The sequence below is a fragment of the Ciconia boyciana genome, chromosome 4, assembly GCF_034638445.1.
Source record: "Ciconia boyciana chromosome 4, ASM3463844v1, whole genome shotgun sequence".
Lineage (NCBI taxonomy): Eukaryota > Metazoa > Chordata > Aves > Ciconiiformes > Ciconiidae > Ciconia > Ciconia boyciana.
The window spans coordinates 35,531,109-35,546,366 of NC_132937.1; the positions used below are offsets into that span (position 1 = coordinate 35,531,109).

General features: G+C 39.1%; 1 protein-coding gene across 1 annotated transcript in view; it reads left to right on the forward strand.

The window, feature by feature from the left end:
- The first annotated feature begins 281 nt into the window (after nucleotides 1-281).
- The window catches only part of NDUFS4 (NADH:ubiquinone oxidoreductase subunit S4), a 49,628-nt gene continuing 34,651 nt past the window's right edge, over nucleotides 282-15,258 (forward strand). The window contains exon 1 of the mRNA XM_072860211.1: nucleotides 282-456. Within this exon, the coding sequence (XP_072716312.1) occupies nucleotides 371-456 (86 nt within the window). The 5' untranslated portion in view covers nucleotides 282-370. The remainder of the gene's footprint in view (nucleotides 457-15,258) is intronic.

Genomic DNA, 15,258 nt, shown 5'->3' on the forward strand with positions numbered 1-15,258 from the left:
CTGGGCCCCGAGGCCTGCGCCACCCCTCCGCGGGGCTCGTCCCCTGCCGTCGAGAAGATGGCGTCACGCCCGAAGCTGCCCAAAAACGTTTCTGGGCCGAACGCGTAGTCGGGGGAAAGGGGTGCCTGCGCCCCAAACGCGTGCATAGCTTCTCCACGGGGCTACGGGCATCAGGCCTGACCTTCCTCAGTGCTGGCGATGGGGTGCCAGCAGCCCCCCACCCCTTCTCTTCTCCCCTTCCCGAGCCCTCTCTACCTCCCTGCCCGCCCCTCCCGCTCCTTCTTTCCGCCCTCGCCTTCGCGTTTCCTGTCTGGGCGGAGGAGGTTTGGCCCTGCGACGCCGCCGTCTCCCAGCGGCTGCGACGAGCGTCATGGCGGCGGCTCTCTCAATGTCAGCGGCTCTGAGGCACCTTGTCGCGAGGAGCGGGGCCGCCGCGGCTCGCCTGTCGCCGGCCAGGTAACGGGCACCGCCGGCGCTCCGCCGGCCGGGCGGGCGGCACCGCCGCAGCCAGGGGCTCGCCGGCGGCGGCCCGCGGGGGCGGCCGCGCTCCCGAGGAGCCTGACCCGGGCCTAGGGCTTCGCCGCGGCCGCCTCGGGCGCTAGGCCGGGGGGGGCGCGCCGGGCCCCGCCGCGAGCGGGCGACGGCCGGGCTGCCAGCGGGCGCCTGGCCGAGGCACTTCTCCAGGGTTGTGCGTGTTTGTCCGTGTCTCTCCTTGCTGTCTTCGTCGCTGTGACCGCCCGCCCGGTGTCCTTACGGCGCCCGGAGGTCGGGAGTTGGTCGAAACGGCAGAGGAGCCCCGCCGTGCCCGGCGTGGCGGGCAGCGTTTGCCTTGCTGCCAGGGAGCCGGAGAGGGCGATGGCTCCTTCCATCGCCAGCGCGATCTTCCCAGAGATTTGCACCCCTTTGCCCTATTTTGTACCCTGTAGCTTTTCCTCTCCGTCCCCTCCCCAAGATCTGTTGCTTTTTTCAGGGGGTGCGTAGCTACTCTTTCACCAATTCCTTGAAATAATGCTGGAAATCACTTTATAATTTTTTGTGTCACTTTGCTGTTTGTTTCTTCAATGCAGAGACCTGTAATGAAAGTCCAGTACAAGACCCAACCTGTAGTTGAAGATACGTGCATGTATTTACTGCTGTGCATGTCACAGGACTTAGGTTTTTGTAAGGCTCCCTTCTAGTCGAGAGAAAAATACGGTTCAATGCTATTAACTATGATTTGGGGGGTTTGCTTTTCCACGCTACTTAAATCTTTACCTATAAACATGCATAAAAGATAATTTCAGGAAATTTTTAAAATCTGTGGGGTCTATATACATATTATATATATATATAAACACACACAGAAAGCTATATATACACACACAGAAAAGATTACTATGGCCATATTGTTTTTTCCCACTTTTTATGCTCTGACTGTCCTATCGATTACTGCTGCTTCCTCTCTCTTAAAAATGCACCTGTTTTACAGTGCTGAAGATTAATCCTCAGTCTCATAAAAATGCTTTGGAATCTGTGCATATGAATTTAGAAATTCCTCTATGCTAATGCAGAAACTTACTGTTCATGTTTGACTGCTTGTTTCTGCCCTTCTTTTAGTCCTCTGTGGTGTTGACACAACTGTTGCTAGTGCCATGTGGTAAATTGGATCAGTCAACTGATTCAGGTTAAAAATAATTTTGTTTGTTTGTTTTAAAGCTTTACCACTCTACCTTTTAAGCAGTTATTCCAGAACAAATAGTAGGATGTAGCAGGGGTGGGAATGAACAGCATGCAAATGTGAGGTGGGGACTCTTAAGTTGGCATTTCTTCCAGGAAATTTCTTCTTTGAAATAGTACCTTAGGTTCCTTCCCTGCCACAGAGGGAGACTGAAGAATTATTGTCCCTTAATATTTTCAATAAGAGGGAGGTTGAAGATATTTGCCTGAGGGGGACTGGAACTTACGTTTCACATTCCGTAGGAGAGTGGCCTGATCATAAAACTGCAGGTTTCTTGGAGAAGAGGCAGGGAAGAGCACTATGAGTCTCTCTTATTTAAAGTTTTACACATCTTTGCAATCATTGCATGTTGGAAGAGTGAGAATAAAGTTTTCTTTGTAACAAGGAAAAGATGTTTCAGAATAAGACAGTTTTGGTAGTATGAAGGAACAGTTAAGGCTGTCATTCCTTGCGTAATTTTGGTAAAGTAACAATTATTTTCTTGATGAAGTAGGCACTGAAACTTACATCTTTCCGCTTCTCAGTTACTGTTTTGTACAAAAAACATTGTTAAGCAGCCCCGGCAGTCTCCCTGCTTGGAAGGGAGAATCAAGGTACATAATTACAGAACAGGATTTGTGGCTCTAAATTTTAAATTCAAGATGTCTTCCTGCAGCTCATAGTGAGGTAATAAAATTAGATAAAGGTGAATGGTAGAAAGTGTATCTTTTGCTTCTGTACTTTCTATTGCTTCTTGAAAGCAGCTGGATACCTTTTCTTTTGTGGATACCTTTCTTATATACCATATAATCCACTGTATTTTACCAGAAATCTAGATGACACCAACATCATAAATTTCAGTAGACAGGTAGATGCCTCAAAGCTTGGCAGTATGCCAGTCCCATTTCTAACTTTAGTATCTCGTATCTCACTTTGTAAAAAGGGGATAAAGGAACTTGCCTATGTCACAGAATTGTGAATTGTCTTATAATACAAACCAGTTAAGCTTATTTTCCAGTTATAATGATCAGCAACTATCCAGAAGCCAATAGTTTGCAGCATATCTTGCAATTGGGTATACAGATCCTGCAATACTAGTTTCCTTTCAGAAAAGTATTTTGACAGATACAGTTTGGTGCAAATAGCTTCTTTGTTACAACAAATTCAGAGTATATTTAAAGCCTTTGTCTGCCTAATTTATTATTGGAGTAGTCTGTATATTTGTCAATCTGTAGAAAAAATGTGCTATACCAGTATGCTAGATGTGTATCTGAAAGTAAATATAGGTGTTAGAATTACTAACAATGAAAGTTAACACTGTTCTTAGGAGATGACTGAAGAAGATGCTGGAATTCTCAACTGTGAGGGTATTTGAATGATTCTTCTGTCACTTCAACACTATGCTTTTGTTTACTCAGATTCAGAAAAAGGTTTGGTCAAGTTTGGTACAACTTGATTAAATTACGGTTTCATGTTATTTGCCTAAATTAGGTTATGAGACTAATATAGCTTATTGTTTGAGTACTGTAGGATTAAAGTTAAAACCTTCAAGCAGTAGTTTTATTTGCAGTGTTTTTTAGAGATTTTTGTATGTGAAACTTCTGATAGTTCTCCAGTTTTCAGAACTTCAATTACAGAATAATATATCTGCCCTCTGATTTTGAAAACAATTTCCAAGATCAGTTTCCAATAGTCACAAGAGAGTTTCTGTTCTGATTCCATGAGTTATATTTGGTTCTTACAAATACTATGACATCCTCTAATGCGAAGATTGAATTTGTCAGTACATGTTTAAGCACTTCGAAATATTCATGCCCAAGCTGCTTCATGATTCTGAACTGGTTACTGGTAACACAAGAAGGAAATAAGTATTCAGTCTGAAGTTAAGAGAACATGCAGCAACATTCCTTATATATTTATTAAGTTATCTGTGCCTAGATTAAATCACTGAAGCAGTGGTTACTGAGTCTATCATTATTCTGTCTGGTGGTGAGCCTAATAGACCATCAGCAGATGGCTTGAGCTGATACAGAAAGTAGAAGTGTCTCCTTTGCTTAGATCGCAGTTTTGAAGCTTTCATGCTGTAAGATCTTTCAAGGTTTCAGGAGTCTGAAATTATGTTGAACGTGCTCTTCTGAGATTGACCTCTTCAGGAGGAAAGTTGTACCTTGTTTGTCTTGCCTAATTACTTCAAATTTTACCTTTTAGTTATCTGCAGCCAAAACTTGATTAAGGAGTATAATTTAAATAATACACTTACATTTCTTTAAGTTTCATGTGAATTGGAGGAAAGCAGAGGAGGGACTCTTAAATGTCTTTGTCTTGGGAAAGATTGCAGTGTTGCCCTGCATTAGAAAATATGGGTAGGTGGAGCTGGGAAAAGAAAAGTTCAAACAAATTTCTGCTGAACTAGGAATCAGCTATTTGTTCCAAACCCACTTAGTATTTCAGAGTGCCTTTATTTCACAAGGTATTGCAATCAGGATACAAAGTTACTAATTTCTGTTGCAGAAGCAGAGTATTTTGTGTGTGCAGGCGTAATACCTGGCCACACAGTCCCTACGTTTCATGATAATGGATTGTTCTTGCCACTTTTCAGTGATAGATGATGGTTCTTCAAAATGTATTACCTTCCCCTTGTAATTCTCTTGTAAAGGCTCTGAGCATGATAGCAAATGTTTTGCTAGTTCATCATAAATGGATACTTGAGGTTATGAAAGCAAAGAAATATGGGCATTTGTGTAGTAGAAAGCCTGTTACTCAATTCACGCTATATGCTCAAGAGAATGAAGAAACCTGGGATGCCATTTAAATCTTATTCTTCAGTTATCGTATACATAAGCAAGCTTCCCCCTCATTAAAAGAGGGGGAAGCCATTTTTGTGGGAAAATAAAGGACTGATAAAATATAGAAGAAACCTGTTTCATTTTCTATCTTGCTCTTTCATGAATAATAGAAAAAGTGTTCATTAACTTTTCCAAAAAAGTTTTTTTTTCCCCTTAAGATAACTAGCTTACTCTTTTGTGGTGGTGTTTTGTTTTGTTTTGTTTTTCTTTCTTTCTTCAAAATAGTTTTGGCTTTTTTGTTGCATGTTCATACTAAGCCATATGTTAAAATAGGGCTTAGTAGACTTCCCAGATCTAGATCTGGGTAGACCAGAGAGCTACACAAAGCTACACAAAGCTCTGACTGCGTCTGGTTAATAGAAGCACTCTTTAGCCAGTGTTAGCACTAGCCAGTGTGACATTTTTGTCAAGTTTGGAATAAATAGTGTGTTGCAGCAGTGTATTACTTATTATTTCATGCAGCTGTAATGCGTGTCTGCTACTTACTCTCATATACTGTGCAAGATAATGTATGTGTGGCGTTGTCAAGTTCAGACACATCAGAAGCTTTGGTTTTCATTAATTAAAAAAATAGTTCTGCAGTGTTTAACTTCATCAAAATTAATTCCAATGGCTAACTGCATCCGCAAACAGTACCTGGAATAAAATTTCAAGATAAGACCAGGGGAAGAAGTTTTTTGAGGTCTTGCCTTTTCTGTATAAGTGGTGTTTATACATACTTTCATTCTGGTTATTCACAGGGGGAAAAGACCTTTTGAAATATATATCTAACTTGAATTTTACAATTTTATGTTTAATGTCTTTTTTTTTTTTTAATGTGTATCAGAGAAAGTACAGTGAATCAGACTATCTCACAACGCAATAGTACAACTGTAAACTGAAATGTGGAATAAAACTCCAGGGAGTTTTTTGGTCATAAGATTGTGGTGACATGGAGATTTGGAGCAGACTCAAGGTGAAAGATGTGGAGAGACAAATGGACATAGCAAGGGGAGAAAAAGATGAAAAGCACTGCAGTTTGTAGACTTAATGAGGATAAGTTTAAAAGGAAGACTCCAGGCAGCAGTGAGTGTTCATCTGATCTTGCAGACAGCCTGAAGCAATAGTTTGGGAGAAGTAGAGGTTCCATATATCTAAGTGTGTAATTAATTGAAAACGCATTCCCTTTGACTCTGTCCACACTGTTCGGATAATGATTGTGTGGATAAGAGAGGGTCTAGCAGCCAAATCTTACATATTCACTGTGACTGAAAGCATCATCAGTTGTTATTTTTTTATAGTCACATGTCCTTTGATGATGATGTAGTGTCTGGCTCTTGTGAAGGAAAGTCCTCTTTCCCCATCAGTTTTGCATACTTTGAGGGAGAGAGTAGGAGATTTCTGACAAGCAGGATGACTTGAGTCCTTTTGCAGTACTTTACATAAGATTTCAAAGTTGCTAATCCATCACTACTTGCTTCTGTCCTGTAAAAGTTAATGGGACAACCACATACTGTCTTATTCACGACTGGTGAATGGATATGCACCTTTATTATGAGGTCAGAGTGGCTCTGGTGAACCAGAATGGTGTTTTAGATTTCCTGGTTTTGGCTTCTCTGTTTGGCATTATGGGAAGTAGGGTGTAGGAGTGCTCCCTGTTTCCTTTAAAATGGAAAGGGGAAGCTTTGGAAATCCCCCATGGAGGAACAAAGATGTTGGATCTAATGAAACATTAGAGCAGTAGGATGTTGTTGTCAAGGTGAAGAATTCTGTCACAGATTAGAGAAATGAAAAAGTGAAAAATACTGTGTATAATGTAGTTTAACCTTCTAATGCACAACTTGTCTCCTAGTGAGCTAAGATCAAGATCATTCTTGTTCTTAAAGTTGTATGGGATTCCTGTAATGTTCAATTATTTTCAGTATTGGTCTAGGTGAGGAAGAGGCTGGGCAGAAAGACATGAAAGTAAGAGGAGCAGAAGGTGTTTGGGAAGAAAGAGATTGGGAGAGCCAAAGTTTGAAAGTGGGGGCAAGGGAGAGATGTGTTGTTCTGGAAATGGCTGTTTTTCTAATGTAGTTAAGGAGAAGTAAGTAGAGCAGGCATCATGACAGCAAAATGTTCCTAATGAGGCTTCTTAAATTGCTGTTCATTATTGGGCATATAACTTGGGAGTGACTTATTTTAATTACATTTGGTTCCTTCACTTTTGGAATTAGGAATCCAAAGGGGGAGGAATGACAGCCTTTTCAGCAAGAGAAGGTTTAATAGAGACAAGCAGACAGATGTTTAAGGTATGTTTGTGTTGAAAGATGACTAGTAAATAAGCAATGTGCTTGCTTCTGCACTAGAACAGCTGAAAGGTCTTCTTACCAGCTCTGTGGCAACTGGTCATTGTGGGCTCAGAACTGCAGGTCACTTACCTAAAGTTTGGCATATCTTTAAAAAAAGCATTATTACAAGCTAGAATAACTTTTTCCCTAAATCTACTGATCTGAGAACCTAATAGTCTTCTCTCTGCTTTGAAGATTTGAAGAGGAGTGGAGATATGAATAAAAACTCAAAACCCCACCAAAACAAAAACCAAAAAACCCAAACAAAAAAGCGTTGGAGGGTAGAGGTGAAGTTTGTTGGCACTAGTATCCTAAAACAGGAGAACGTAATACTTTCCTTCAGGGACTAAACAATTTAAAATAGGTTCTGACACTGGATTGGAAAATGACACTTACTTTGTTTTCAAAGCAAAACCCCAAACTTTTTTTATGGAAAAGACTTTCATGTTGGTATTTCCTAATACCAAATATTTGGTATCTTGAATTTTGAGAGAAATGTCTTTATAGAACTTGTTACAATGAGTTCAAGCACATTTTTTTTTCAAATAAATAAATAAATTGATAGATTATGAAATGCCATATGGATACACGGAAAAGGGGAATTCGAATGCCAGGTGTTAATAGATAGAATTTCAAATCTATGTTAACAAAATAATAAAAGTTGCTTTGGTGGTAGTGGTTTAATATATACTGTTCAGCAGGTTTAACTCATTCTGGAAAAATACTTCTTTTTGGGTTACAAAAATGACCTTCATGTTGTCCTAATGTAGGTTTGAATATTATAACTCAATTAGCCTTGTTATTCTATTATACTTCTCAACTTGATGCAATATTTATATATTATTGGGAAAGCCCAGAAGGCAATTGGGTTGGGTTGTATTTCTGACTGATAGGAACTGCCACTTTCAAAGCTGTTCTTCACAAAAACAGGCACTATCGAAATGCCAGTGAGATTCAGAAGAAGTTAAGTTCCAAAACCCAAAGTAACTTCAGAATTTAATTGATACCATCTACCTCAATGACATGCTGCTTTGGCCTTTCACTCACAACTAGACACAAGCAAAATCAGTATCTGATACTTCTTTTTTTGCGTGGAAATAAATGCAAATCTAATCAACAGTAGGAATTATGAGACCAATGTATAGCTCTCAGTGTATTAGACCAATGTAATAGGTCTTCCCTGTGGCACTGTGGGAAATCTCACCTACTGTTAAGCACATGTTTGTGAATAGTGAGGATGGAAACACTAATTACAGTTAATATGGTTGAAATTTTTAACTTTTACCTGCATTCTCCATTTTGAATGTTGCTTTTGCTGACATCTTTGTATAATGTATTCTGTGGACAAATCATCTACTTAGTATGGTAATAATTTCTCATCATGCCCAACCTTGTGACTTGCTGTCAGGTTTTTTTTTTAAAGGAATTTGTGAACTTTAAGCATGCTTGAAAACTGTTAGGCATAAGGTAACTTTCTGGAGATACAAAGGCAATGTCACTAGTTCTATCTAGTACTAACACACAGTCTTGTTCATAGTTATTATGCTTTATGCGATTCTTTGTGATGCAGGAAAAAATATGTCTTTAAACTTGTGCATATTTGGTTCTTTGAGAGTGAACCGTGTCTGTTTGCTTTTTTTTTTTTTTTTTTTTTTTGGTTACCATAGGGCCTGAAATGAAATTTTTAATGTTTTGAGAAAAACTAGAAATTAAAGATATCCCACCCTGCCAGGCACCTATTGATTTTTCTGCTGTTGGCCAAATTGTCTGTTGCAGATGAAATTGTCTGTTGTAAGAGATTGAAATGCTGAGGAGCTTGTATAGTTAGCAGGGAAGCTTGAACCTACTCACAAATAGTTTAAAAAAACCCCCAAGTTTAAAAAAAATCTTCTTTTATACTAATAGTTTCAGTAAATTTGTATAATCCTTAAGAGCTTGTTGTTTTATATGTTTTATCCATGTACATGTTTTCGTTCTCATGACAATACAGTGGATTTTGATAAGCTTTTTAAATTCTTTTGTAAGAATTTGATTCTGAGTGTGCTACAAAGTATGCCTCCAAACTGTCTTAAGATCACATCCTTTATTGTTTCTAATAAAAGATATTGTTAAACTGGCAGGAGGCAAGCTGAACAGTTAACATTACCTTCTTTATAATGCATATTTTCATTTTTCCTAAGAAATGAATGGCATATTTCTTTCTGAGTTTCAAAGTGCAGTTGTTCCCTCCTGGCAGTATAACAGTATGTTTAGGTACCCTTTTGTTAACAAGCCACTTTCTAGCTGCAGTAATTTCTGTCTGTCTTAATCTTCCCTTGACCTGTGACTGATGTTGAGGAAGTAAATTAACTTTTGACTCAACTAGACACTGTAGGCAGCTACAGAATGTGTGTGGGCAAACAATTCTTGGAGCTGCTTATTCTTGGAGTGTTAACATGGAAGATTTCATAAACAGTTTCTATTAATTATTTTTTAAAAATCAGATGTGATGTATTTTATATAAAATATTTGAAGACCTTTTATGAATGTATACGCTACTTGTAAATACTTCTGATGTTGTCATTTGCTATCAGTCTAATGAAGCAATGTTCTACTCAATGTTAGTGATGCCATTTGTATTTAAGTCCAAACCAAAATTTTGTTGCAGAGGATAACTGTTTAATTTTTCATCTTTTCTATGTATTTCAGTAGTTTTAAGTAGAGATTTTTATGGATATTGCATCTGATGTCAGTAATGTTCAGAAGTACCATCTTTCATTATAAAACCAGAGATGTATTTTGTGGCTATTTAAGGACCCAAGAATAAACAAGTGGCTTACTACTTTCAGTGAACCACTACATTTTAAATGAAGGAAAAAACCGCAGAGCTCTTCATGCAGTAGCTTTGACTGTTCTGTCATGTATTCAAGGAGTATTTGTATGTGCTTTGTAAGTTATCTGAAGGGAAATTTTGCAGCAGTGATGTTTTGTCATATGTCAGTGTTGATTGTGCCTACCAGAGACAAATAATCTGAATGTTGTTGTCTGAACTGGAATTCAAGAATAAGGTTTGCATTTGAAGCACCCGTTTTGCCTTAAGGGTTTATTCCACTTTAGAAAAGAGTGAGCAATAGCAAGGCTAGCAGCCTCCTTTCAGAGAGCTAATAGCTGCTTAGATGGTAAGAACATGAAAAGAGACTAGCAAAAGGAAAGAATAGTACTAGTGGAGGAGGAGAGGGTCCGTGTATAAGTAAGAGTACAAGAGAACACAGAAATAGGGTGGCTGATGAGGTTATTTTTATTCTCAAAGGTGAGTTCTCAAAAAATGCTTGTAAGGTGTGTTTACATTAATAAATAGTGGTAAATGGAAAGAAAATGAAGTAAGATAATTATGGAACAACAGGGTACTCAAGCTTTCTTTTAAAGTAGGCTTCATTTAAGTAGCTTGGCAGTTTCATTATATTACTCTTGTAACACACAATAATGTATCCTTCATCAATTTAAAGAACTGTTGTCCCAAGACTGCAGATGCTGATACAGTACTCTCTAGAAGAAAGGACTTTTTTTTTTCTAAACTAGTAAAGTTTTGGTGTGATAATTTTTTAAAACCTTCTGTTGGAGACACTTGCATAGGTTGCTTACATTGCAGCCATTTGTTTTAAGCTAAAGACAGATGTGTATTGTAGAAGGTAATTAATCACACTGGTACCCACAACAAAAAAACCTATGTGGTTAGTATCTTTTTAAAAAGAGATAAGATTTAAAATTGGTCATTATAGAGACACTACGTAACAAATAAAAGACTGTGCTTTGTTTGCAAAATAATGAGGCTGAAAAACAAGTGCGACTATATCGCATACACTGGAAAAAACTGAATTTGGTAGGAATGACTAGCAAAGTGTCAGGGAGCAGTAAGGGCTGGCTGCTCCTGAAGGTAACGCAAGCTGGGAGCTGAGGGTGATCCCAGCAGGGACAGTGCCCTCACTGACCAGGGTACAGTCCCACAGCATCTATACATGAGGAGAGCTAGGTGGTGGTAATAGGGTCCATCAACAGTCTTAGACACAGCGAAGTCATGAACAAGGTCCAGCGACCACCCAGGGAATCCAGTCAGGAGCAAAAAGAACCAGAGACAGGTTTGGAGACAAGCTGCAACATGTCTGAAGTCCATCCAGGCAACAGGGTCTAAACAGGACTGGAGTCATACTGCAGCTTGGGTGAGGGGTCTAGCCAGGCTCGGAGACAGGAGCCAGAGCCAGGGCTGCGGGCAGGTACAGTCAATGATGTCACTCAGGCAAGGGCTGAACACCCAGAGCTGAGTTTAAATGGAGCTCCAGGGCCACAGGCAGGGGGTCTTCATGGAGACCCTGGGTGACGCTGGTCATGGCCATTAAGACCTGTTAGTGCCCTTAGGGTCCTGGTGCGTGGTCTGACAGAGTTTGTCTTCAGTCTTTGAATATTAGAGCACAAGCTGATTTGAAAACTCAGGTTGCATTTTTGCAAGTAAGATGGCACATTGGTGTATCTTCTCTGCATGTAACTCAGTAGACAAAGATTTACTGAAATATCATGGGGGTTGTTCCACTCAGAGGCGTGTGAAAATGAAGTTGGAAATATCTCAACAAAGGAATGACATGGACAGGCAGAAGAATGAAAAAATGGGCTGTGGTGTGATTAAGGTGTGTGACATAATGGAGAGTAGCTAAGGTACCTGCTAACTGTGGAATGGCAGCAGTTCAAAGAGGAGCTGAGGATGAAGGGTTGATGTCAGGAAGGAAATTGAAGAGTAAGGTTGCTGAGACAAGGCGAAGTTGGCAAAGCAAGGGTGAAATAAAATCATAGGCAATAATATTAGCTAGATTATCCCATTCTCATCTAGAACAACTGCTGGGAGCGTACAGTTCTGAAAAGTGACCTGCTTCTGTATGTCGCATTCCATTTGTGAGGCATTTAGCTGTCTCTAAGTGGCTTTTACAAAGTACTACAAACATAAATGAATAGATAGCTCGTAAATACATTTTTTCATAGCTGCCCAACAACTGAGGCATACTAGCCAAATAGCTTCATTGACTTTCATGAACCATTATAAACCAAGATGTAGTTTTCCAATACACTTTAAAGGATTCTTTTTTGTACTATGATTTAGTTCAGTAGTTTACAGTTCAAGTGTTTGAGGACATTAAATAAGAAAGAAGTTGCCTTTATTTATATGCCATGTTTTACAGACCTTGCTGTTACCTTGGATTATTAGAATAAGTATTACTTAAGCCTGTAAGTGCGGTCAAATAGAAAGGCTAAATCAAGAGGAAAGGATAGGGATGAAATAAAGGACCATACTATGCTATAAACCAGTTTGCAAACGCAGAGGAATCTTTACTCATTTTTTTGTTTAATTTTATTTGATTCAAAGGCTCTTGTTCAAAATGCATAAACTTCCCTAAGACAGAGGTGGGTTGTGGAACATTAGTTTCATTCCTCACAGTTTTGGAATTAAACCCTTTGACTTTTGTTGTTCTTACTATAAAGAGAGCACAGTTTTTAGTTACTGTCTAGTTGTATGAATGCCTGAATATGTATGTGTGGGGAGAAGTTTGACATTTAGAAAGCACAAACAGAGCAAATATGTCACCTGTGTATTTTGTCTTTATTCCCTACATAACTTTTCCCTCTTCCTTTTTAACTTTATTAGGCTTTCTAACTAGATAATGTAAAATTCAGTTGATATGGGCTGTGCAGCATTTCTAGTATTATCTGCCTTTCAGCTGACTTGCCTACAAGAAGTTTCCACTGGTTCACGGGGAACCTGCTGTTCTCAGATTGTGACCTGAGCTTAATTTTCAAGATTAGGTCTTCTGGTTTGGAGAGTAGCATGTAATGAAATTGCTGATGAGCAACTGTACAGGTGGCAGTAGTTCAGTGCTCCTGTCACCTGACAGCAGTTGGACATCTTATAAATTATGCATTCTATTACTGTAAAAGTAGTACACCAGATCTCCTTTCATAATGAGTTTTATGATTTCTAGTATAAAAATATTTAAATAATTTTGGGTCATTTTATTCTTAACATGTTAAGCCCCTCTGTCAAAGTGTTTCTAGTCTGTTTGCTGTAATCTGGGAGAGACCACTGGCATACTTTGAGTCATGTGCATACGGGGGTCTAGCAGCACTGGTATGACTTTGTTCAGAAGTTTAGATGCAAATAATGACTGAATTTACACCCAAGCACATGGAGACACAGCTGGGTATCAGTCTGGGACTTGCAGAGAACTGTTTCAGGATGTGCAGCCCTTGCTTGCCAGTGAGCTGACTTGAACCCAATCTCTGGATTTTTGCCGGAGCTATTTCTCAGCTCAAGCTGTTTTCATTGTGTGCATGCTTGTGCCATGCATGTGCCCACCTAATTAGTGCTCCTGCAAGGCGTAATGCTCAACAGCATGGTGCAGACACCTGTGCAGCTCTGCAGGAGTAGGTTGAGCCTGCATGCGCTTACTGTCTGGCTGTTGCAGAGCCTTCTGAAGGGTTATGCTGGTCTTTGTTGTGTGCCTAGTGGTGTCAGCTCAATTAGCTGCCTAGAGAGCAGCTCAAATGGGCCCTGTTTGAGTCAGGGACAGTGCAGGCTTGGCGCCAAGTCAGAGCTAACCTTCCTCATTCCTTGTTGACCCTGAGAAAGCTGTTTAAATGAGGGAAACTGATGGTGGGCAGCCCAAGCCACGTCGTAACAGAGCTGACTTTTGTCCTGGGGACTTAACTGCAGTGCCAGGAGTGGCTATAGTGCTCTGGTGCTACGGTAGTTCTGGAAGAACTGCGGCTGTGTTTGCATGGTGCTGTGGTTCAGCTGATACTTTAGTTGTCTGTAGTTACGTCAATAGTGCTTTCCTATCTGTGGGATAATTAAAATAGAACCTAAAATAACAACAATTTGTTTGTTTTTTACTTAATAAAGTATTTACTACTTGAAAATTTAACTCATTTAGTATTTCTAAGGGCAGGTGAACAACATTTAGCTTTGAAGATGCACACCAAGTTGCAAACCACAAGTCAAATACTTAAAGTGATTTTCATGTTTATTCAGTACATTTATATGACCATTGCTTCTTTTTATAATGCAGATTTGTCTAACAGAAAAGCACAATCAGTTCCTCTCCTGTTTTCCAAACACACACCTGGAATATATATATATATTTTGCATATGAACTTTTTAGCAAGTAGAAGCAGTGTTTATATATTTCAATTTTGATCTTTTTTGTCACTTAATACAGAAATTTCAGTAGTTTAGATTAAATAAATTGGTATTCCTTTCATCCATTTCATTCCATTTCATCCATCCAGAAACATAATTTACTGTGTTTATAATTTAACATCATTTTGTAAGCAAAGGACAAATGATGATGTGCCAATATTGTCTGAGACTGCAACTATTTATAAATGGGGAACTTGCGTTTCCTCCAAACCCACAAGTTACTCATGCAGTTCATACTACAAAATAGAACTACATGGTCTCCACAGTCAGTGTTTGGCATTATATTCCATATTTTGTTTATGCTGGGATGTAATAAGAATAGTAAATGTATCCTGATAAAAATAAAATACCATTGACTCTGTTAAGTCTTTATCGCTTTAATTACAATAGTGAATCTAATACCAAGGAAGTATTATCCCACTCTATTTAAGTTCATCTCTCACAAGTTCAACTTTACAAGCTGTCTTTATAAAAATGCATTATATTGGGGCTGAATACTGTGATCTGTACTGTATTTGACATTGTGAAACAGGCAGTCATTAATGCCTTTATTTTATATGAGAGAACATTATACTGATTTGTTTTTTGTCTACTTAATTGCAGTGTGTTGGATGGTTGGATGCTGTGGAAGTTCTGAGCTGGCAGTGTTTCCATGTTCTTTTTGTTCAGAATTTAATGTCTTTATGGTGGCTGTATGTTGTGAAGTTTATATTATTCCTGATACATGCCATAATCTTAAAAAAGGTTGGTTTTCTAAGAATGATTATCTGTTCAGTGTATTGAATGGTTCATCACAGCTTCTGCTTCTGCGTATATGTATATTCACACCTACTGGTGCTCTGGTCATTCAGTATCAGAATACTTAAAACACCATTTAGGCTTACTTCCTAATGACTACTTTCATTTTTCATGAGGCACATGATTTTTTCTTCAAGACTTTTTTTCATCTCTGTGTTGTGATCTGATTACCTGTGCTGTGATATCTCGTTTTCTTTAACATATCTCCAACAGTTGACCAAAAGGGGGTGCTAATAGATCAAACAGTCAGATGTGTTCCATAAAGAGGTTAATGAGCCTTTTTTTGTGCAATGAATTAAATCTTGGCTACTGAATTAGATCAGGTAAATACAGGTTTTCGTATCTGGGTGTTGTGTAACATGCCAGTCACAGCATTGCTCTTTGTGGAAG